The following is a 26,188-nucleotide window of genomic DNA, read 5'->3' on the forward strand; positions in this document are numbered from 1 at the left end:
CCACAGGCTTCTGATCCATATTTATTTACAAAGATCCCTCCTTCAGGCATGCCCTGGAAAAAAACATGAAATCATTCATTTTGTGGTCAGCAGAAGAGCTTGCCACTGCATTAATCCTGCATGATGACACAGATTTTCAGTACACAGAGCTTTGAGTGTAATATCCAAACACAGAGGTTGTGAGCAATACCCTCCTCTCAACCTCATGTTTCTTTCTTAATGCAACCATGGTACAACTGAATTGACTTTGAGGGTAAGAGCACAGGGAGGAAAAACTTTATATAGATATAGAGATATATTGATATGCTGATATATAGATGCATTGATATAATAGATATATGTTTAGGTTCCAATATTTTTTTCTGAATGTTTTGCTTCTGATGAATGATGAAAAGCCATCATTCCGTATCCCCAAATCCTCTTTCACAAAGAAACTTTTTTTAAAACATATCTCTTTTTTGAGCTGAAAAATTTCTATATTTTTTGCCTGCTTGTGCTTTTAGAAGGATCAGCTATCTCTGTCTCCCATTTCACAACCTGAGCTATAAAAGCACCTGAAATCATTATATTCCTTAGTCTTTCTAAGAAATTGAACTTGGAGCTTCCATAATATTATAATTGCAAGCTTTTTCAGAAGGTTAATGATAAAAGAGATACATTGCTATTTATGGATGTTAAATCCATATGATGTTGCTTTATAAATTTATTTGTTCTCTGATCTGCTTCTTTATGTACACTAACTTTTAAATTATGTGTTTAAAATACTTTTAAATATAGAAATCAAAGAAAAGCAAAATACAAGATAAAAAATAAATGTGTGAAAATATTTTCTTATCCTGGAACAAAGAAACCTCTTGGATAGTAGGCAATAAGCTATTTCCTAAACTGAGCAACTATTCTCATTTAATATGCATTTGTGTGCCCAAGCACTTTATACTGCCTCAGTGATGCACCTATATTCTACCTTCTGTGTTATCATTTAGCACATTCTAGACCTTCAATTACCTCATTTTAAAATGTAATCTGGAAAAATGTTTGAAAGCATGCCTGCATGGCCTAACTATTAATTACATAGTTTGACTGGACAGCATAATATAAATACTTATTGCAAATATATTCCCATCTTTTAGTAAAGATAATCTACTTTTATCCAAAATATAGACAGAGTAGCAAGATTCAATTAAAAGTAAAGAATGTGTATTCCCCCCAAACATGAAATCTCAGCAAAAAGGGAATATGGCTGTAGAATATTCAGACTGTTAAGTAACCTGTTCTTAAAAACAGTTGCAAAGAGTTTTCCCTGATGGCCTCCTTCTTTTCTGAAGAGCTTTCTCCAGGTTCTTAGGAGTTTTTACTGTCACTACAATGAGTGATAAGGACCCGAAAGCATCAGTTTGCTTGCAAGGTTTAGCAGCTTATTTCTCACAAGCTAAATTTTCCTCTGAAAAAAAGATTCTTGAATATTTTTTCCTCTTTACTGAGTGAACTCCATGCTTTTTAATCTGACTGCATTATGGAAAAGGTATGAAGTATACTTTGAAACATACCTAAAAACATATAGAAACCAAGAAATTCCAAAATCAAACAAAATCTAGGAAAGAAACTAGAGTGTACTTTTCTGTCAGGATCATGTAATAACAGCTTACGCTAGCACACAAAAAATAACATAGGTTATCAATCTGACTGATTATTTAAATTCAGCTTCAAAGCAGCACAGATTAGTTTCTCCTTTATAGGAGACATTTGTCTGAATTTTGAGACATTGTCAGACACATATTTCCTAAGGCTTGCATGCGTAGTTGTGGAAGCTCAACATGAGGGAGAATACTTCTGTAGAAAGCAATAATCCTCCCTAGTCCTAAACTTTAATATTGAATGTCAAGACATACCTGTGAACTTCAGGAGGTTCCCTCTGGATTTTAGAGCTTGCCTCCACAACTTCTTTGGCTACTTTTCCACTGCATTGAAAGATGAAAGGAATATTCAAGTAAATACTAAGATACATGCCGAGAACTACATAAATGTAGAAAATTAAGTTACATTTTAAAAATTTAAAAAAAGGGGGAAAAAGTTGCAATAAAATGCATAAATAATGTTCTAGAATAAAATTGTGCTGACTACTTGCCCAAAAAGCTACCACAAAAAAAGCAACTTTTTGTAGTAGAACACCATGGGTTGAACTGGACTATCTCACACCTGGTTCAGAGCTGCCCAGCTGAAGGGGGCATAAATTCTCTGCACTGGCCACACATCCTAATTTTTGCAGAAGATGCACTAAAAGTGGAGCTATCTGCTGGTGGCACTACTCTTGACAGAAGTGTCTGTGTGAAAACTGCTGCTTAATTTTTGAGTGACACTAGAAAAGGCAACAGGAAGATTTTCAAATCTTGACATCAGCTAGGCATGAACAGACCCTCCAGCAGAAACAACCCTGAATTTTCCATGACTAATTACTTACATTTTCTTACTTCCTGAAATGATTTACTGTGAATAAGAAACAGCAAACACCCACCTATATCGAAATCTACTGCCTTTAAAAAATATCTTGCTGCTGGACATTGTCTTGATCTGACTGGATTTTGCATACCTTGAAAAAAAATAACAGAGGCTGTCATCTTTTCGAGGACATGATAAGCAAAAATGAACAAGGCAAAATACAAGCTTTGTTATTTTTATACCATAAAGTAATTTTAAAAAAATGAGCTTTTCAATTTTTAAGGCCTTTATACAAAAAATGAAGCACACATAAAATCATTCAGACAGCATAGAATGACTGAACATGCAACAAGTGATTGTCATGAGAACAAGAAAATTAAATGCAGACACTTGCATCTCTATGAATTTTCATTCCCAGGATGAAGGAAAGACCATGGTATATCAAAGACTCTGAGACGTGTGTCTTAACACCAGCTTGTTTTGGGAAAATATGGCTATTTCTGCTTTTCCACTAGGAAAACAAAGAAATAATAAAGACAACAACTTGTCTGCTGAAGTAGGTTCTTCTCTATTCAGTCAATTCTTATTCTCTATTCTTAGTAGCCTACATCACACCCTACTGCTTCTCTGTATTCAACAGGTACACAGCTTTATTACAAAGACCATGGAAGAGCACCTCATGTGCCATTTCCTTGATGTCCTCTTGAAAAACGGCAAATTGATTTTGAATAGTCATCTCTAATTCCCAGACCCTAGGAAACAACTGTCCATTATTAGTATCTACTTGAATAATTGCAACAGTGACTCCTGAACCTGGATCAAGACAGGACTAAAGCTCTGTTTTTCAAAACATGTCATGTTTTGAAAACACGACCTTCCCTTAAATTCCAAATCTCAAACTCTTCTAGTAAGAGGAGAGGACCAAATTTAATTAAGGCAAAGTGTCAATGATGTGAATTATTTTCACTGTCTGACTATGTCTGTTTTAATCTTATTCAAATATCCTGTTGGTATTATATAGAACTTAAACAAAAGAGAATTATCAAATGTTGCCAAATAACAGAGCCCCCACTGCACAACTCTCTTTCTCTGAAATGTGTGAAGGCATTTCCTCTTTCAAAACTACAATTTTAAGGCTTTACTTATAGATGGTGTTGGCTTCAGTTTCATGTTTGAAGCATTACTGTTATTTTTCTGCACTCTGCATATTAAACATTATAATTTTCCAATCTATTGTTCACATTCCTATCTGTTGAATAACATTTCCAATCTTCATTTTATTAAAGAAGTCCTCTTGAAAGACTCACCAAAATTGAAACAGGTGGGTGTAACTTTAAGCAATCATTGTTAAGGAATAATTCCATTCCATAAAATAATTTGGAAAGTAGAAAAATAGATGAGAGAAACAGCATTGAACACAACCAAGGTCAGAGAATAGTGAGAGGGAGGAGGTGCTCCAGGTATTGGAGCAGATTCCACGAATGGAGGAAACTGTGGGGAAGGAGTCTGTCCCGCTGCAGCCAAATACAGAGCAGATATCCTCCCCACAGCCCATGGAAGAGCCTGCAGCAGGCCAGCATGCTCTGAAGGAATGGAGAGCTCACACATGAGCTGGCTCCAGGCAGGCATTGCGGCCCGTGGAGAGGAACACGAGATGCAGCAGGTTTGTCCGGAAGCGCTGCAAGCCCTTGGAAAGGGCCCATGCTTGAGGAGTTCATGAAGGAGACTGGAGTACAGGGAGAGTATAAGAAGGAAGGAGCAGCAGAGAGGAGCTACAACCTCCATTCCCTGCCTCCCTGAGCTGCTCGGGACAAGGAGGACATAAAGGAGTCAGAAATGAAGGAGTAAAGGTGATCCTGGAATGAAACAGGGAAAGGGTGGTTTTAGTTCTGTCTCTGCTGACAAATTGAAATAGAGTGAAAAGGTTAAAAGGAAATTAAATTCAATTTCTCCAATTCAGGCCTGTCTTGCTGTGACAGTAATTGATAAGCAATCTTTCTATCTTTATCCTAAGCTATAAGCTATTTTATCATACCTTTTCCTCTTGACCCGCTGATTAGAGGGAGTGAAAGAGCAGCTGGGTAGACATCTGGCATTTAGACAAGATCAAACCCCCGAAACAATGTATTTGTGACCAAAACCCAAATAGTTAATATTACTGCCATTTCACAACAAGAACAGAGGTGATATTCCTGTGAGCCTCCCCGACACATTTTTACATTGAGCTAATTTCTACTCTAAGTAATTTGTTTTCTTTATGGGGAAATCATCTCCTATTCCCAATTTATTTCTTGTGACATGAAATGAAACTACTCAAACACCATGCAGTATTTTCCTACTTAAATCTACTTAAAACAGAAAAGGCTTCCAGATAAACTTCAAATTAGTCTTTACTTATAGACTATATTTAGGCTTGATATAGTCTCAAGCACAGTAAATGTTAACATAGAGAATTAACAAATGCATTTTGCCAGTTCCTACTTCCTGTTTCTTTTTTTCTATCCAATTGAATATATCAGTTGGATAGATTATATATTATTGTATCACTGTTGAAACTAAAGGGAGTCACTTCTCCAAATTACAGCAGATCATTAACATTCCGGTTAGAAGATATATTTTTCCTACTTCTGTTTTATTTGCCCTTACAGCAGCCCCCTGGTGTGGCTGTGTGCCAACACAGAAACAGTAATATTTATTAAATATGTTAGAGCCTGTAAAGAAACACTAAGTAGCAAGAATAAAAGCTACGTGCCTAGAGGGAAGCATCAATAAACAGACCTAACAAAGTCAGGGGAGGGCAGAAAAAATGCAGAGGAATTTTCAATGAGGAATTATTAATAGGATCTCTTTCAGGGAGTAAGAATGTAGATACTACTTTTATTTTTTGTCACTTTACAAGCTTTTTATGTATAACAAGATCACAGGTATCTTTCAAAATGCATCTAAGAATATTTTCTTTTCTTCCTTAAATCATTAAAGAGAACTGTTTATTTTTCAATCAACTCTTACTAAGCCTTGCATTTCAAGCAGAAGAACAATTACCTCCTGGCGCAAGAGCCCAGAGAATCAAGAATGACAGATTTTTTCCCTTCATTCTCAAGATATGCTACAGCTGGGCTAAGATTAACAGCTATGTTCCCAGACACAAGTGCAGTACTCTGTCCATCCAATATCTCACTACAGAGCAGCAAAAGCATTGTGCTGGAGCCAAAACCCTCCTGTCTCATTTATATTTTAAACTATTTCTAATACTGGCTTGAAGTGAAATAATATTTCCCATTAACTTGCATATTTTCTGTTTACATTTTGCCTTCTGTTAGTTAAATGGAACATTTCACAATGAACAAACCTCCACTCACACACTTTTTTTTTATTTTTACTTTCATTATAGATAATGACTTCAGGTGTACATACTTGTAAAAAGCCTGGTTCTCCACCCCACACTTCCAAAGATGCTTGCAGGCTGCTGGTGTAGAGGTATGGAATGCCAGCACAGCCTTCTTCTAAATGCAAGGAAAAGAAAGCAAATGAAAGAAGTGAAAATGTTGAATTCTCTGTGCCTGAAATAGCTCTACCTGATGGCATCACCTTTAACCAGATACACTGAAGACCAAGCTTTCCTGTATATAGTGTAAATCTGTGGCTCACCCACAGATGCACAATCCATACACAGCTGATATTTAAACAGCCCAGACAATTTTTTCAGAGAAAAGGAGATGCTTCAAGGGGGGAAGGAAGAGCATATGTCCAAGTGGCCTTTAAAACAACTGTATAACTGGTCAAAATTGAATGAGGGAAATCTCAGAGTTCAATATTCTTTGCTGCACTACTTACCACCCACCTCTTCCTCCTCTCTGCCACTTGATGTCCTACCATCAAAACCTCCTTGCAACCACATGAGCAGTCATGGTACCTCCGGCATTATTTCCTTCCTTCATTTTTTTTCCTCACCTCCATTCAAAACCATAACCTTAGGCTATATCACTCTGATCTAGGGAAAGAACTGATGTAGGCAAGTCTCTAGGATTTCAATGACAACAGCCCAGTGATAGGACCTAATTATGAGACACACTCTAATCTTTTCAGCTCACGAAAATTTGAGGGTGGGACTGTAATTAGCAGAAAAATGCCTCAAATTGATCCAGGTATCAATGCTTACTTGAGTTTGCAATCATATACAGACATCTTCTATACTTTAGAGTGAGTGAGTACAACTTTAGCACTTAAAAATACATTAAAACTTGACTCCAAAGGCATCCAAACCCATGAACAATCCACATAGCCCAGCGTGAATATTAAGTGAGAAATGTCTCAATCCTTTGCAAATTAGACAGTTTTCCAAAACTTACTCACATTCATTCATATTCTATATTTTAGTTATAATATTAAGTACAATTATTGATTTAGTAGTTTGTTTATTTAAAAACATATGCTATGTCTCATACAATCTTAATCAAGTACAGAAGTTCTGTAAAAATATTAAACACAACCTCTTTCTGAGCTCCAAACACATAAAATGTCTTCCCTTCAAATTTCAGCTTATAGACATCACACCTAGAAAGAGAAAAAAATTTAAGTATAGGAAACAAAGATAAATCTATGAGTAAGAAAAGTAACTAGCATGTAAGTTTTCCTGATTAACAAAGTCAAGCAGGCAATCAAATGACAAAAGCCCTCTACAGGCCTTACAAGATTTAGGATAAAATTATTTAATAGCTTAAATTTTTTGAGAAGATAAGTCCAGAGTATTTCTTTTATATCCTTATGTATCTTCAAAGAGTTAACTTTGTCTGCTGGAAAGTGAAGAGAAAATCAAAGGTAGACAGAAGCTTGTATTTATATTATATTTACTGCACAGTTTGTAATTCCTCTTACATCTTAAAATCTTACAATGTCTATTGTAATTGAGTTGAGGGAAAGATAATATTCTTTTCTCTATACTCATTTATGAGGCTTCACATCACATCTTAGTAACAGAGTACAACAAGAAGAAAAAGACCATGTTTAGCAGTATTTGTTGTAGACAGGCTTTTTGAGTTGCAAAATTTATATCAAAATTTAATTTAATCAACGTTAAGTGCTCAATCTTCATATGGAATAACAGTGAACCACAAAAAGGCAATGCCATGCCTCTGCTTAAATTGTAATGGAAATTTTGTCATTACCAGAGTCAAAATGGAGCCGCTGCTGTTTTTGACAAATTTCCCTAAGTGTTTTGCATGTCAGAGTTGAAACAGGAATAATCTTGGAGGCAAGGACAATGCTATACCTGAAACTTTACAACAAGAGTTTTCCTTTTACATGAGAAAGCAAAAATTCATTGAGAAAGCTTTTACATTGAAAATAAAATCTCAAATATAAATCTGGGTTTTTTTATTGTGCAGTGCAAATTTCAGCTAAAATTATTTACAGCTACTAGCACTCACTTCTAGGCCTCTGAAATGGAAGAAGCAGAGCATAGTGTTCAGATAAAACTCACCAGACCGACTTTCAGCCTCTACTGTAACACTGAGTTTATTGGCTCCTCCTCCATCGCTGCTTTATTTTTTTATCTGGTTTACAAATTAATGCACTTAATAAGTATGCCTGGATCGCCCAGAGGATGCAATGAGGATTACCCTCAAGTGACATGAGCAGCTAAATGCTGTGAGATTCATGTCCCACAGTACGGTGGGCATATGCTTGGCAAGGGCCACTCTCTCCTCAGTGTGCCATAGACTGACATTACTGTTATGTTTTCCTTGTGCCAAAACCACAAACCACTGAAGTACTGCGACCACAGCCACCTGCAATTAACCCTGGGGAAATTGTACTGTAAACCCATGATTATAAATGGATGGCTGCTGATAGGTGTGTCCCCAGAGCTCCATAGGGAACTCAGTTGTACAGACAGGACTATGCTGATTTTACACTTCTGAAGATTTCAGGTCATTCAACACTCAGAAAAGTTTCTACAGATATGCAGCAAGGAGCCCAGCTTCATCTTTTTTCCACCTTCTGCCTGTCTTGATCCCACAAGACAGGCTGAGAGCTCAGAGACAGGACATTTACAACCGTTGGCATGCATGTAGCAGCAGGGCTAAAATGAGATTATCAGTGCCTAAGCATGACTGGTCACTTTCCACCACACTGCTGAGGATGTACCCAGCTGCTCTTAACATCATCTGCAGGAGCTCAGTTTTACCTCTTCCCCAAATGTGGCTCAGTGAGGGTAACAAATTAAGTAAGTCCAGGAGTTCAAATAAAAGCAAAACAGATTACCCAAAGAAAATTGCATAAGTACTCGTTTCTTAAAAAAAGAGACAGAAAAAATAAATTCAAATGCATTATCACTTCTTTCTCCTCTGTTTACCAAATAAGTTTTTCTATGGTTTCAAATTGAGGGTAATTAAATGAGCAAATTGCAATATTTCCAAAAATCAAATAAAGATTAAGGTGGGCTCTTTGCCAGTAAACCTCACTGGTGATTAACAGATAGCTGAAAAATCAATGTACTCAGTTTCAGCATTTGTAAATTATATTTACTAATGAACTCTGTGGAATAATTTTCACTTGGAGTTGAACAAGACTAAATTGTTATTGTTCTTGTTATTGTTGTAGTTGTAGCTGTTATCTAAAATCCTTTAAAACAGAAACATAATGGGGCAGGAAAGGTAATATTCACATGGTTCTCCTTAAAGACAACAAATGCAGGTGAAGATGGTAGGAAGAGAAGACACAGAAGAAGATATGCTTATTTATTAAAATATTCTTACATCATATGCTTACCATTTTAATAAATGAATTCTTTTATTACCCTGGAAAACTACAAATCCTGCAGCTGTGAATCCTAAAAATGTAGTTGTCCCGAATGAGTCCTTGAAAGAGAAAAAGAAACATAGCAACATAACTTTCCCCTCATCCAATGAGTTATTTATTACTGATACTGAGGTACTTCTTACTGATTTTTTACTGATAGCATAAATTGTTACTCCATCTAGATTACCTTTATTTTGTTTTCCCCTTCAAAACAAATTTGCCTTTAAAAGATATAGTTCTAAAGGAAAGGACAACCCTTGAAATAAAGATCTCATTTATTTCTAGGCATTTGAGTAATTAACAATATCTTATTCTTTGTTTTCCTCTACCTGATGACACCAGGGACTCCTCAGGTAGACTTACCAAATTTATTGAAAATGTGCTTCTGTGTATGTCCCAGTCTTAAAAGGAGGACTAACTATAAACCAGGGATTCATATCTGCTTCAACACTGATATTTTTTGAGATTTCACAATACATTGTTCCTCTGCAATGTGTCATGTTGGAAATACTACTGACAGACAGCATTTACTAATACAAGCTTCTGTTTTGTACTCACGGACTCTTCAGTACAAACCAGAAGAAATAGCAGTTGCCTTTCAAAAAGAAAAGAAAATTCTTAAAATATAGCTCCACTATAAAAGTTCCAGCATATCATTTTTGATTAATGATTAAGATGAGTTTTGTATTTACTGGATTTTCTGTCCATCCCAAGTTCCATACCCTCATCTTGATAAAGGTAATCAACTTTATTGTGCCTTATGTCTTAACAATGAAGTAAAGGGGAAGAGAAACAGGGATGGTTCTGGAGCAACAGTCACAGCACCAAAAGGAGCATGTCATAAGGAGCCTGCCAAGGACCTCACTTTGAGGTTCACTTCCAGAAGACAGACAAATTTTCCTCAGGCATGGGTGATGAATTTCTGATTGGCTTCCACATATAAACCCTGCCTCACAGGTAAAGAAGTAATTCTGAGCCAGTTATGCCTCAGTTTTTGGGATACCTTTTGAAAATCTGCAGTATAGTTTCAAAGTAAAGTTTACTGCATCACTGACTTCAATAAGCTCTGAGCCAGACCCTGTGTTTCACACAGGAGCACCATTCCTAACAAAGCGTATACAAAATCTTATGCAGCTTTGTGTTAAGAGCTGACTGCTTAAGGATGATCACCCCCAGAACAGCTAACTAAACAGTACTGCTGTCGCAGCAGAAGAGACAATACATGAGCCAAAGCAAAAGCAGCAGTTAAAACAAAAAGCAAGTCACTCTAAAAATAAACATCACAGATGAGACAGATACAACCACATAATTAAAATGTGCACATACATGATAATCAGAACTGGTAATTAAGATCACCTTCTTACAGATCACAAAATATCAAAATGGGAAGTGGGAATTGGAAATGGGTTTTCCTCCCTGTACATTTGGCTTGCTTTCTTCCTAAGATTTGGATATTTTGATGGTGTTTGAAAAACTGATCTGCCATGGACTATCAGTGTTTTGCATTTTCTCGTCAAAATAATGGTGAATCCTGAAAATCTTGGCAAACAAAAAATATTTCATACCTGGACTAATTAAAAGAAACCTTTGCACTAAATGCAAAGAAATTATGGACTATTATCAGAGCTTATGCCATTACAATCTACTAAATTCTCCTGTGATGTTCTTCTGCTTCCTCTGAAGAGACCCTTTTTTTGACTGATGTAGAAATGTTAGTCAGTCAGTGCTCTTCCAAGGTTTAAGCATAATATGTAGTTCCAGGGCAGCTTTTTTAGAAACTGGTCACTATTTACACCTTGATACAAACCAGAGCTAAATCAATTCCATTACTAACTTTTAACTAAATGTTAGTAAAAAAAATGTTTTATTAAAAGTTAGTAAAAAGAACTGTTACCTTGCAAGGATGAGGATCAACACCATAAGTTTCCAAAGAATTTGCTTTAAGAAGCAAGTTAAATTCAGCAACAGCTGGACTCTGACCTCTGAAATTACAAAAGAAAATGGAGTTTGACAGCAAAAAGAAATAGGAGAAAAAGACTTATTGACTGGAGAATTTAAAAGCCTAAAGACAGAGGAAAGGAAAGTTTTTACTGACATTCAAACTATTTCAACCATGTTTTGTTTGTAATAAAAAGATAGAAAACTTTTCATATCATTTCTTCTGCTGAATTGTACAGTGCCTGATGTTTTCAGGTAAATTCTGAGGATTTTTAAAAAATCCTGAGATAACAACAGCAGAATTATCTCATATTTTGAAAGTATTTCTTGTCTTTTGATATACCCTCATGTCAGCCTGATTATGAAATAAACCTCAGCATCTTTTTTCCACAAACTCTTGCTCCCCATTTCATTTAAAAGGATTGTGCAGATTAACAGACATTCCTTCCAGTGCAGGGTATAAACACAGCAATCATATTACACTGCCTACTCAGATGTATGTCTAATTATAGCAGTGCCTGCTACCAATATGATAGCTCAGAATCTGTCAGCATTTCCATTTATACAACCCTATTTTTAGGGTGTCTATAATCAACAGCGAATATACACTAAAGCCCGAAATGTGACATGAAGACTTGGGGTCTAGAGTAAGTTTTATCAGATATTTATAGAGATTTATTTATCTCTAACACAGATTTACAACGCCCATTTGGAAGTGAGCTGTTTCAAGTATTATTTCATTTCTGTATCTGTATAACTACAGTACATGATTTTGAAAGACAATACAGTTTTATGATAATGAGCAGTGCCTAGAGCTTTAGAAAGCCAGACTTCATAAATACTTTCCATGCAAATAATAATCAAAAAAAGTAAAAAGAGCCATTAAAAAATTTTCAACTATACTTTATTCTGCCCCTGAATTTTTTTATGAGTCTAGCCTCACATTGCAAATTGTACATAGGAATTGACATTTAATACTTCACTGTATATTGTTGTAGCATAATTTCCCTGAAAGCCTGTTACGCCCCTTCAGGTAGAAAACAAGTACTAACCTATGATATCCAGCATCTGATCTGGATATCATGCGTCAACATCTAGCATGTTTGTGGACATCAAATCCTATTTTGAACCTAACAGGATGATGACCTGTGGCAATGTAAGTGTCAATAACCATTTCTGTTTCAAAGTTTTAAAATTGCTTCTTTTTACTTCACTGTTTATCATCTCCTAGTCAACCTCATGATATTTCTTGGGCTTCTTCAGTATTGTTTTGACACTACACAACCTTCACTTTATTTCAGACCACATTTTTGTGGATCTTTTACTTCTAAACTAAAATAGATTTATATTTTAGAGAAGAAGTGGCCTTCTTTGTCTTTCCTGTTTCAGTCTCTTTCTCATCACTTGCCAGTAGAGAAGAGCATATATTAAGTGGAACACCAAAAATTACAAATGTGTATTACACAGCTAATAGTTAAGGAGGAAGCAGCACCAAAGCAGCAATCAAAACAAAAATGCTTCGTTTTCCACTCAGTTTTTTGGTAGCCCTACTAAACTTTTACTCCATTTTAAATACTATTAAATCACAACTTTATGTCATCGCAACGGTAAGACCATAAATGACCCCTAAAAAGACAACAATTTTATTTCATGTACCAGTCAACTGCATTTGACAGAACTAATTAGCTAGTTTGACCTAAATTTCTTTGAATAGTTATGTTGCATAGTGAAAAGTCAAGCAGATAGTTTGGTTCCTTATTAGATATTGGGCCTTACAAAAACAAAGGATTACAAAACACATTTTTTAATCCACCTCCATTTGCTGGTACAAAGGATAGTCAATCTTCTGGTTTCAGTGGACCAAAAAGTGACGAGCACTTTATAACAATGAGGTTTGGGGAGCTGACATATTGAAATGGGAAAAACCTCAACTTGCTATTACTATTAAAGAGACATTCAAGAAAGTATTATCAGGCTCCCTTCCCATACAGCCTCTGCAACTATGATGACTTTGTGTACATCCAGTGAAACAAGCTCTGTGTGGTATTTGGGGGAAAAAAAAGCCAAAGACATGGACAAATTTGATCTTATCCGATTACAGACTAATCAAATGGCTGCAGTGCAAAGCCTTAAAAGAACATCACAAAGCACAAGAGTCAAGGACAATATCAAATGAAAAAATCCTCATTCATCTCTTATCAAAGGATTAACATATAAGCCTTGATAATATGTTTTTCGTGTGTAACTTAGTAATGAAATTTTTCTTACTAAATAAAAATATAACTGTAACAAATTCTATCAGCAACGGCAACTTTTTTTTTTATCAATCACTGTTCTAACATTAGATATGCTTTTGATTTGCTTTGTTAAAAAGCCTTTAAGATTTCTATATGCAACAAACAGCCCTATACAAGAATTTATAGTGTGCTCACTTATGCAAGTGTTTTAGAGTGGAAAAATGGGGAATATTTAGGCAATACATATTTGCTTTTTTGAAACTCAGTACTTTGAGGAAATTCAGGTCTCAGTGCATTTATTGCTCTTTACCTTATTTTCCAGTATTAATTCAGCATTAAGGGAAAGATATATTCTCTTTCTAAATGTTGTAGGCACTTCAGCATCCATCTGTTGCATGGCAAAAATATTGAACAGGACCAAAAAAAGAAACTACTACTCAGAAAAGTTTCTGCATACCATACAAATGATAAAAAGTGGATTATTGGTGAAATTAGAGTTCCACAGCCATTAGCTATGAATTAATTATTCAACCTCTAGGCGTCAATTAATCCAAAAGTTCCTAATAAATTTTTTTGAAACAAATACTTCAACAGAACACTGAGAAGTATGCAACACACTCTGTTTTAACTTGGGGCTCATGAGAAGTATGCACTAGAGGATGTAAAAGCTCCTTTTATCACCCAAAGGGCAAGGAAGCTCAACAGGGAATAACTTCCAGGATGTGCCACAGTGATGATCTACTTGCTTCACTCACTGCCAATATAAATTCATTCCAGAAGTTTCTCCCCTTCATGCCTTTCCTTTGAAGTATGTATCTATTACATACTAAAGTCATAAATCTTAGTGCAAGTTAAGAATGAAATACCACAGGATTGAGCATTAACTTCTTTGACAAAGAAAACCATGTAGCAAAAACAGCAAAGAAAAAGCATTTTCAATGCTATTCTCATCCTTCTTGTTCCTGAGTGCTATTAGAGAGGTAATTTGATTTGTCTTCTCTGATTTTCTTACTGACTTAAAAAGTGCTGTGAGATGGTAGTGTTAACAAACTAGTAATAATAACAATTACAGTCCACCTTTTTGCCTTATCTCTGCATCAAGAAAATGTACTTGCTGCAGAATACAATAGCAATACTTTCCTAGATTATATCCTATCTGTGTTTAATTTCTGGACATTTTCAGTTTGTAAGGTGTATTAATGTGTTTTAATAAAACAGCACATAAATACGTATATAATGGTCTGGCCTCTAGAGACCTTATATATTCACTTCCATGCAAACCAGGGACACCAGCCACAATGCTTTAAACAACGCAGGCTCAGCCTCCATCAGCCACTCTTTGCCCTGCCCTGCAATCTTGGACATATTTCACCATGATCTCAGGACAGACAACAGCAACAACTTCAAGAAGGATGTCCTCCTATTAAATATTCTTGCTGTTATATCCCACAGGTTGTAGAGGACATCTCCCAGCAGAACTGAGTTACCCAGGGTTCTTTCTAACCTAAAATAATGCTAGAACTCTGCTAAAGAAACAGCACACTTAGCTGCACGGTACACTGAACACAGAATTGCTTACCACGTGAATAAGTTTTTGGTGTTGCACCTTTAAATCTTTTTACATGTAGCTGAGACTCCAATTGTTATAAAATTAAATTGCTAATGGTCTTGATCAACTTTCACTTTAAGCTCAGAGTATTTTGGTAGATAGTGGAGATGTTTTTAAATAAAGTCTGTTTGCTACTATTTTTCGTCACAATGATGGTGCTATGTGTCATTGAAATAAACCTGCTATGATTGCTAATATTTAAGTTGCAGTGGGAAGAATAGCACAGCAGTGGTGATAATCTCAAAGGAAAGCACCAAATGACTACACTGGTAAGTGAAATTGCATTGTAGGCCGTAGTTCAGTTTAGCAGAATAATAAGGCCAGCCCAATATGGCACTGGCAGAGGAAAGCCTTTAAATGTGTCTGTATATGGTAAGAAACATTATCAGCTAGGAAGTAAATGAATTGCTGAAGATTGCTGAAATATACTAAACGTAGAAAGCTGCAGAACACTTAAATATCAATTTTAACTTCTACTGCAAAGCTCTTTTCCTCCCAGATAGATAGAATCCAGTAAGACCAAAATAACCACTTTAAAACAAGAATCAAACTCTTTTACCAAGTCCATTAAATGCATGCATGCTGTGATGGTATGTGCCACTCACATAACTCCTTCTACCACAATGTTTCAAATTACCGCTGTGCCTTCAGAGATCAGAGTGAGATGATGTCTCTGAAGTCTATGCTCAGACATTTGTATTTCAGCTTTACTTCATAAATTGATGCAGTGACACAGACAGCTTTAAGTGTATTCAAAGACAGAACACATTTGCAGAAGAGATGCAGTTTTAATTTTTCTAATATTAATTTAAAATGTATTCCCATGATACAGAGAAATCTGCAAAGCTTTCTGGTCCAGACACATCTAGCCCATAAAGCCCTCTCCAAACAGAGAAGAGGTGAGGATGGAGGAGGGTGCAGAGGAAATAGTTCCTTCCAGCTGATGAAGAAATCTGTAAATTTTAAAATTTCACACAGATATTTGAAGATATCAGTGTGTTAAGTATGCAGAACCTGAATCCAAACTTCACCATTAGACAGGCCGCAACTATCATGATAAAAACAACGGCATTTGCAGATCAGCATTATGACCACTCTTCCCAGGGAATAAAGAAGTAAAAAAATGCAGTTCATGCGTGAGTGCACATACACACAAGAAAAATCTGTCCTAAAGATAAAAAACTATCAATGTTGCCATAAATTTCAAAGTGTTTTCATCCGAAGCAGATTATCCTTTCTACTGAATACTTCCTGGAATTAGATAAAAAGAAAAATCCCATGTATGGATATATTTTTTCAGTTTTCCAAATGAGAATGAGAACAACAACACTTGTCTGTGAAGTTTCTTACTCTGGATTACTCCTACAGCTGCCTCTTCCATTAAATTCCCACCTCACGATAGAGCTTCTGGAAATATTCTCTTTACCATGCAAACATTAATCAAACAAAACAACATCTCGCTCTTACTATTTTCTAGTTGGTGAAACCAGAATTATAAGAACAGTCCCATTATTTGAATTGGTTTTAAGAACACTTTTGTCAGAAGAAATATGGTTCAGAAGAAAAAAGCTTTGAGGAAATTAGCACGCAGGGAATGCTTCAGGGAAAGGACTAGGTAACTACATTCCAACCATCTCTCTGATTCATCCAGATTACAACTGGTATGAATTCTGGAGTGAAAACACTGGGAAAATGTAGCAGAATAGAAACAAATTATTCACCTATTACACCACACACAATGATGTTTTGATACTTAGAGAATTAGTTCTTTTTCAAGCAATGATAGTGGCCAACATACAGCCTGATAGATAAATCTAAATTGCTTCACTGGAAAACTCAGGCAGCATGCGATACCAAAGCTGAAAAGAAGAAGACACTGGACTCAGCCCTCCAAAGCCCTCAGTATATTTTGTATTACCAGGAACTAAAAATACTTTGGGCCCTGAGGTCTGGAAAGCACCTATCCCTGCAGTAGCCCAAGCCCTGCTCTGATCCAAACATCCCCCTCAGCTCCACATAAACCTCAACAGATCCTTGATCCCCAGAAAAGTGGCTTCTATTTTCTGTAACATGAATTGCAAGTTTTGGAGCATACTGTCCATCCTTTGAATTAAATTCCCTTAGTGTATACAAGGCTGTTAGATACCAAAGTGATTCAAGTACTACTAGAAGTTAAATTTCAAGTGTACATGAGTGGCCACCAGCATTATGCATAAAACCACATAATATGAACCTTTAATTGTGAGAAGCACCAAAATGAAACAAATCCACCTTATTCTGGATTACCTAAATCAAAATTTAGTTTTAGTGCTTTTTAATGTATTCAATGTATGCTGAATTTCAATGTATTGTTTAATCTTGAATGAAATTATATTAACACCCACAAAGAAAAGCATTTTCCAGCAACCATTGCCAAGTCTTTTAGGACCGCCTCCCAGATTGCACTCAGACAGTAACATTTATAGGCATGCTTGCCAGTGGCTCCACTGACAGCTGCACAAGAGCTGGAGAGCCACATTGGTGGAGGCTGGGATATCCTGTGCTCCCGCTGGCACCACTGTAAAAGCCACATGGGAGCTGATGGGACGGCTAAGGGAGCACAGTGAGAGTCAAAGGAGCACAGGAAATTGGAACGCGCTTAAATCCTCACTGCGCAGTTACAGTGTGGATGATACAGCAAAGGATAAAAATGTTATATGCCTTTCAAAACAAATTTAAACAACACTTCTCTTTTAGCTTGGATCAAAGACAAGCAATAATTTGCTACTCTGGTTTTCAAGAAAATATTCCCTTTATCTTAACATTTTTGAGATAGTTATTATCAGAAAATGGCAGTGATTTCACACCCTCAGAGGAAAATTTTCTTCTCCCAAAAGACAGTCTTTCACATATGATTCCTGCAAATCATTTGATACACAAAGTAGAGACAAAAGCCTATTCAGTAACATTCAGACACCCCAAGCCTGCATCCACATTGATCATCCAAGGGAATATAAAAACCTTATATTTACCTATATGAGTTCAGCATTGAAAACAGGCATTTGAACAGGTCATGTAACTTTGAAAAAGTAAATATTTGTGGGAGTCTTTCAGGTAAATTCAAAGCTTTTTACATAACATTTCCATAAATATATGGTGCAATATTTCATATCAGAACTAAAAATGGAATACTAGTTTTCAGATGGCATATAAAAGTACTTGACTTTCAAAGTTCTTCTAAAAAAAGAAAAAAAAAAAAAGACTCCCACTCCCCCCCCAGAAAAACCATACCCAAAACCAAATTAAAAAAAAAAAACAAAAAAAAACAAAACAAAAAACAAAAAAAACCCACCACCACCACCAACAACAACAAAAAACCTTGAAGAAAAACCCTACCAAAACATTAGTCCTATAAACATAAATTCCTTTGTTAGGGACATATGTCAACATTTCCCTTAGAAATCTTTATATTTTCTGGTGCCTAGCCCCTGGGAGCTCTGGCTAAAAGGTATCTTTCCAAAACTAGGGAACTTTATCAGAGTAAAGAACTCTGTTAAAGGACATAAGACCTGATATCAAATTCTTTAGAAGGTATTTTTTTCTTCTGTCTTTTGTCGTGTTCTGTAGCTCCCCCTCCCTTAATGAGGGAAGAATAAAAATTCACAAGACAATCACAACTCAACAAACCTGCCATGAATTACTGTCTGTCACATTTATATTTTTGCAATTAAGTGCAACAGAAAGTCACACAATGGATTATATTTTGTTAAATCCAGTAATGACCTCATAGCTAAAACCAATAAGAAATAATGATACCCTGTCACACATCTGCTTTAAGTAATTAAAAAAGGTTTCTAAATAAAACTGCTAAGTTATAATTGTGAAGGCAGATGAATGGCAGCTGGATTAAAAAGGCTCTCAGTCTCATCTGTTCAGCTAACATGGCACTTGAGTATCTCGTAGGAAAAAACCTGAGGGACCCCTTGCAACTCTTAAAAATACTTGCTGAGCAGCACAATATTAATTGTTATCAGAAAATTGGACTTCCTGAAGAATGCATTGAATGCCTTGAAACACATGTGCTAATTAATGCCAGAGAGCAACCCATTTTTTCCTATAATTTTTTTCCAGCTAGTTATATCAAAATATGATAACCTTGTCCTGGAACCCTCTCTATATACTTCATTATATGTCAGATATGTTTTATTAATTTGTACTGCTAGAATAGAGATCTGTGGAATTAAATATCCATAAAAAAAGCAAAACGTCCTGACAAATGACTGGCTAATGTCTGATGTAAAAAATATTAGAGGATTATCAGTTTGCGGAAAACAAAGAGTGGGAAATTACCAAAGAGCAGCTACCCAGACAGCTCTGAAACTGCCTTTATTCTCTGATAATAGACAAATAGGTAAGGCGCAAAAGATGCTGACATAAGCAAAGAAAACAGAAAAGAAAGATGGCAGTTCTTGAAGGCTACAAAGAATTGAGCCACTGAGTCTAAAATTCATAACATTAAAATTGGTAAAATATAGAATAGAAAACAAATTAAGGAACATATAATGAGAATATATGAGAAGAATATACGGAATATATGAGAAGAATTGTGCTATAAAACATAGATGTGTCTCAAACACCTACTGGTTATTTTTGTTTGGGCATTTTGTTTCGTTTTTGTTTTTGTTTGGTTTAGTTTGGTTTGGTTTGGGTTTTTTTGTAGGAACTAGAAGATCCACAAGCAAAAAACGTCAGCCTAATATCATCTGATTTCCAAAATGCAATAATGAATGGTGTCCCTTGACAAGAATACTGAAGAAATTCAGGGACATCCTCATGTGCTGAGCTGCCACTGATGGAAGGAATTCAGGACCTGGAAAATCCCAGAGGGACCTGTGTGAAAGTTTATAACATTTACTGTCACAGGATCAGACAGATTATACCGACAGGAAAGGGGATTTAAAAGATGAGCTAAAAATATGTCTGATTATTCATAAAAGGAGAACTAGATGATTGCATGAACAAAGAATGCAGAATTCCACATTCGTAAAAAAGCAAACCAGGCAGAAAAATACATCTCTGCCAGCGTTACAAAGTATAAAACCAACCAGCACCGGCCCACCAGCTTTCCGCCTCTTCTCTTAACCTTAAGTAAAGCATGAGCCTGTTAACGAAAGACTGAATTTACAAAGAATTTTCAATAGCACCTTGGCTTAACTGATGAAATATCTTTTCAAAGCCTGAATTTATCCTTTGGAAATCTGTAGACAGTGTATGGAAAAATACTGACAGTAAAATAAGTTATTCTTACTTTAAAATGTTGTTTCTATGGGTCTGTGTACCTGGCAGGCTGAACTGCTTTAAGAAATATTAGATATAAACCATTTAAAACATGATTTCACTGAAAGAAATACAAAGAAAGTATATAGGTTTCAGGAAAAAAAAAAGACAGATCAATACTGGCAATCTTATTGTCATGAGTGTTGAACTTTACTCGAAAAATATCTTTTACAGGCCTCTGGAAATAAAAAGTGTTTTAAGCTTTAACTCTCCTTAAAAGGAATTTTGCTCCTTTCTTTGCATATGTTGAAATATGAAAACAGAACACAAGGTAAGCAAGTGCAAAGGGCCTTGTGATCTTTCCATAAAAATGTCCTTCTAGTTACATAATTAATAATTTGATTTAATTTGATTTTCTGCACATCCTGTGCCTTTCCACGTGTTCTGAAGACCATCCTCAACTAAGCAGGATGCCGAGGGCCTCATGAAATCTCCCTCCAGACACTCTGCATGTCATTCACTAACAACCCTGAAGAGGGTATAGTTGCACAGCTCACTGCTCCTTCTCTCCTGAAACTCATTTAACTTAAAAATCAAACGATTGACTAATCTGTTTTCCCCTTTGCCTTTTGTTGCAGTACTAAAAGTTTAGGACAGAAAAAACAGCATGCAGAGAGTTCTGGATTTCACCTCCTTAGTCTTCCAAGGAAGTTAAATACATTTCTGTGCAATTCACCACTACCTGATAAAATTAACCACCGACAGATAAAATAACCTAATTACAGTTTCAATCAGGTCAATATCTAGCAAGAATTTTAGGATTGCACTACAGACAGAAATTTCTGAGCAAGAAACGTGTGCTACCTAAATGAAAGATGTTATTCCACTAATCAACTAGAGCAGCTCTGATCATGAGAGCTGTTCCCACTAACCAGACCTACATTTCAAGCAAATGAAGTCTAAATTACCAGCAGTCATGCAGGAATCAAGTATGATTAATGAAGGTTAACAGGCAAAGAAAACCCCCTGAGCTGAAACCACATTTTCAAACACAGCCTATCAGACAGCATATTGGTCGAGCTTCTATTATAACTCATGGAACAAAGCCTCCTAAGTTAACATGCGCAACTTGGAAATAGATAAAAGTATTTCTTAGCTGTCTCTTTATCAAACAGCATTATAAATTACCTGAATTCATTTTTATGCATTTCAGCGATTTTCTTCTCAAGCTTTTGTGACTGCTTCGGAAAAATCTTAAAGTCGCTGATGTAATTCTCTGGGTGTTCATCAGGATCATAATCACCAAGCTCAGCTGAACAGATCCAAAACACAAAACAAAGCAGAAAAATTGAATTGTAACATTAATTAATAGGGAAAGAAGTCAGTAAATGCACTGTAATTCAAGGTACATCCACAGTCAGTAAGAATCTAGTATGTCTCAAGAAATGCTTCTTTGAGGAATTTATAATTAATTGAAACAAGAAAATCCTTATATCTGTCACTTGAATCAATGAGTTTCAAGAGAAGTTCAATGGTTTATTAACTATTGCATTAATTAGCAATACTGAACTATTTTCTGTGGCAGAAAATGCTCTGTAAAACAGAAGCTTTGGCAATGTTTCACTTTGAGTATTTATTTTTACCAGGCAGACCTAAAACAATGGATTCTTGATTCTCCCCTTTTTCACATGATTTATCCACAGTGGCATGGACTGGTCCTAATTCTGTTCTAGCAGAGAAACACAGTCCACAATGTTAATCAAGGTAACAGGCAGAACTTGGTTTCTCTTCTAAAAGATGTGCCACTTAGGTACACAAACCTGACATTTGGTGTTCTAATTTTCTGAATGAGTCTCATTTAATAAGGGCTGGGCTCAGTTTCGGTTTGGATACACTGCCTTCTAACGCTTTAAGAGTCTTTGTTCACCTTAAGGCAGAATAAAGGGAATGTTTGCACTTATGGTTTCCCTAATCAGACATTTAAAGATGATTATTTGTCTCTGTACAAATAAAGACATCTGTCTGAATTTGGTCCTAAGGAAATGATGGAGAAAGAGGGGGGGGGGGGGGGGGGCGAAAAAATAAGCTAGGGAAAATAAGCTAAAATTTCTTTTCTCTTGAATTACATCTTCTATTTTTGTCAGATATTCCATCACCATACAGGTCTTCTTTAACATAAGAAAGGACATCAAATGACACCTTTTCCTCCTTAATTCAAACAGAATAGGCTACATTTCCATTCAGGATTCAGAATGGAGTTTTTTCTCTTTTTGTAAGTGGAATCTAACAATGATGGCATACTTCTTCACTAAAATGCTAAGATAACTTATTTGGTTTCATTTTTTAAGCTTCACTTCATCGGCTAACTGCCAGAATTACTTACTTCACAGTGCATATCAATACAGGGAAACAGTACAGCAGCAACAACAACAAGTTACTGCTAGCTGTAGTCACACAAGTTTTGCATTGCTTATTTGACAGAACCAACATAAGACTGAAGTATTTAAAGAAGCCTGTTCATACTTACCTTGGACTATACAGGCACCCAAGTAGGCAGCATCAGAAAAGGAGCACAGCAAACGGCCATGGAAAATGTCCCTTTTTATTTGTAGATATAAGAGGTATCTGAAATATAATTTTAAAAATTAAGAAACTATGTGCTATCTTTTTGTAACAGATTTAACATATCAGTGTGAAACCAGCTGTGCAACTATTTTGAATCTTCCTCTTATTTCAAATGGCAGGAAAAAGGCAAAACACAACCATAAGAAAAAAATAAATAGATTTTTTTCAGTAACAGTGAAATAATAAAGGCAAAAATAACAAAACCCCACATAAAATGTCATAGAACATGTTTTATTTAAAATACATCTATTACAATGCTCATTACTAATGTGAAATAAATTATGGTAATGTAAGCTTGTTTGAGTACCTCTGTTTTTATTATACACAAGTTTACACAAGGAAATCTTTCTCTTACTGTAGGCAAAATAGCACACTGACCACAGTGGAGATTTTTTCCTCTTTTGGCTTTGGAATTTTTTGGGTTTGTTTTTTTTTGTGTGTGTGTTTTTTGTTGTGTTTTTGTTGTTGTTGTTGTTGTTGTTGTTGTTGTTGTTGTTGTTTTGTTTTGTTTTGTTTTGTTTTGTTTTGTTTGTTTTGGGTTTTTTTGGTTGGTTGGTTTGGTTTGGTTTGGTTTTGGATGTTTTGGGTTTTTTAATCTGTAAAGAATCCCAGATGAAGTTTGAAGGGAGCAATAACGTCATGAGGCTTAAAGAGCCACAGGCATGAGGCACCTGCCTTGCAGGGAGTCACCTTTCCCATTCATCTCTTTCTCTAAGGACACGGGGAGAAGAAAACAAAAAGTTCCTTCTACCTGTACTCCGCCTTCTACCACAGAGAGCTTCTACCACTCACAGCTTTTTTCCCAGCACCTAGCAGGTTACAGCCACACCACTCAGCCACTTCACCCCTCTGGGAAAATAATCTATTTAAACATTGCTTTGACCAGACAAAATCGACCATCTAGAGGATTCTATCAAGACTCAGTGGCTTCTGCAGACCATCAGGACATTCCTTGACATTTCTTGACATTCCTGCCAGTCCTCTCCAACCTTGAGCAACATTCAGCATAGCCAATAAAAATGTAGTTTATTAGTAACACCAATGTCAGACATATTTTGTCCAAGTTACCTTCTCCTGTTACCTGGTCATATCATGAGCTTCTGCATCAAGAGCCAGCCAGGAAATACTCTCTGAAGGGCAGAGAAACTTTTCTCCTTTCCTTGGATTTTTACTGAATACAATAAATCAGATACAGTTATCAATGAGAAAAGCGATCTTCTCTCATTGTAAACACATTCCTTCATTGATCTTTACACTTCGGGGTTTTTTTTGGGTTTTTTTTTTGCAACACCTTTTTTTCCCTCCTGTAATCAATGTCCAGTAACAGCTCACAAATTCACTGCTGTATGTTGGTACTGCTATTCTACAGGTAGATCCAGAGGAACTATCTGTAACAGAGTGCACCAGAGGCCTCAGTGAGATAAAGTAAAAATTCTTAATCTGCAATGACAGTGTACCAGAAAAGGTTCAGTATATTGGTGTAAATGCCATATATAGCTCGGGCAATTGAGCAGTGCCTACACAAAGAACTTTGGTAGGGTTTTCCAGAGTGAAAAAATGAGACACCATTCTCCGGAGTGACCATTAGCTTGAGGCTAAAATGTGTTCAGCTTTTAAGCAGTGCCAAAAAAACCCACCCAAGGTTTCAGAGCATGGCTTGTTAGCCAAGCTCTGAGGTCAACAGATTAACTTGTGTTATTCCTAAGCAAATTGTACTGACCATAATTGAAGATCCTCAATGTCATTTGCCAAAAAAACCAAGCTGTGCGGGGGTCTGTCAACATAGCTGGAGGGAAGTGATGCCATCCAGAGTGACCTTAGCAGGCTTGAGAAACAAGTCGACTTCCACACACATCTGTGCAAACCTCATGAAGCTCAACAAGGCCAGCTGTAAGGTCCGACACGTGGGTCAGGGCAATCCAAAGCACAAACACAGGCCAGATGGAGAATTAATTGAGAGCACCCCTGAAGAGAAGAACTTGGGGATGTTGGTGGATGAAAAGCTCAACATGACCCAAGAGTGTGTAATGACAGCCCAGGAAGCCCCTCTTACACTGGGTTGTGTCAGAAGAGGTGTGAGCAGCAGTCAAGAGAGGGGATTATCCCCTCTGCTCTGCTCTGCTCTGCTCTGGTGAGACTCCCCCTGGAACCCTGCATCCAGCTCTAGGGTCTGCAACACAAGAAAGAGGTGAACTTGCTGGAACAAATTCAGAGAAGAGCCACCAAATTGATCAGACAACTGGAGCACCTGTCCTATGAAGATAGGCTGAGATCTACAAAGCAAGGGAAGCCTGGAACAGCACTAAGACTTTAGAATTCTTTCAAATGAAAAATATAAATGTATTTTCAATTGAAAGGAACTTTTGCACATTTTACCACAGGCTCACTAAACTTCAGGCACTTCCTGTAATACTGATGCAGTAAATTATGACCCAGGTCAGCAAAAACTTATGAAAAAAAAAAAACCCTGACTCCTAAATTCACTGAGGTGTATGTATGTATTTAAAACTGCATACACTTACAGAAATAGCTTGCAAAATAATCGATTTTGCTTCTTCATGTGTCCTTCCACAATATCTGTTTTTTCCAAGCCCTGGCATGTCTTTATAACCTGATTTACAGGCCTAACTATCCAAGCTTAATAAGAAGCTAGTAAACTTATGCAAATGTCTCTCATTGGAATAACCCCATTTCCATCTATCATCTCTTTGCAGTACATATGACTCAACTTCAGGCCGGCCAAACCTTTCCTGCCATGCAGATTAAGGGTCAGCAATAACTATTCTTGTTTTTAAGCAGGCATCATGACCCCCAGAGACCAGATTGCTAGCTGCTTAACAGACAATTTATCTATTTTAAGGTGTTCAGTGAGGCATGAAAGCTTTCCCACAGCCAGACCTTGTGATTTGGCCACTCAGTGTTTTTTTACTTTGTTCAAGTCACTTAATACAGTTTATTCTCATAGCAAATGTATCTCTTGGTGTTGTTGCAGTCTTTCCAGCTGACAGATATGGTCACCTCCAGAGATCCAGCAATTCAAAAAATTGCTATCTCAGCATGGCGTCTGACTTTGACTCACTACTATTTTCCATGGTGCTGTTTGCGGTACAGTGCGGTAGAAGGAAAATAAATGTTTTTACAATATTCCTGGATTGGGTGTCCTTCTACCTAGAAGAATTTTTGAGTTATTTATGCATATTATTCTGAATACCAACTTTGCATTTTTGTCTTCCACAGCAGATAGTATCAAATACACTGCAGGAGCACCTTTTTCCTGCCAAAGCATATG

At 36.4% G+C, this 26,188-nt stretch overlaps 1 protein-coding gene across 2 annotated transcripts in view; it reads right to left on the reverse strand.

The window, feature by feature from the left end:
- The window catches only part of FRMD3 (FERM domain containing 3), a 131,012-nt gene that overhangs the window by 14,012 nt on the left and 90,812 nt on the right, over nucleotides 1-26,188 (reverse strand). Inside the window, exons 5-12 of one of the 2 annotated variants that reach the window (XM_063180102.1) lie at nucleotides 22,802-22,899; nucleotides 21,463-21,586; nucleotides 11,129-11,216; nucleotides 9,205-9,293; nucleotides 6,927-6,990; nucleotides 5,851-5,936; nucleotides 2,513-2,587; nucleotides 1,890-1,958 (exon numbers count right to left, since the gene is read on the reverse strand). In XM_063180102.1, coding sequence (XP_063036172.1) covers nucleotides 1,890-1,958; nucleotides 2,513-2,587; nucleotides 5,851-5,936; nucleotides 6,927-6,990; nucleotides 9,205-9,293; nucleotides 11,129-11,216; nucleotides 21,463-21,586; nucleotides 22,802-22,899 — 693 coding nt within the window. Of the gene's footprint in view, nucleotides 1-1,889; nucleotides 1,959-2,512; nucleotides 2,588-5,850; nucleotides 5,940-6,926; nucleotides 6,991-9,204; nucleotides 9,294-11,128; nucleotides 11,217-21,462; nucleotides 21,587-22,801; nucleotides 22,900-26,188 lie in introns of both variants that reach the window. The other variant, XM_063180101.1, reaches the window with a different exon arrangement.

Source organism: Melospiza melodia, chromosome Z (genome assembly GCF_035770615.1).
Source record: "Melospiza melodia melodia isolate bMelMel2 chromosome Z, bMelMel2.pri, whole genome shotgun sequence".
Lineage (NCBI taxonomy): Eukaryota > Metazoa > Chordata > Aves > Passeriformes > Passerellidae > Melospiza > Melospiza melodia.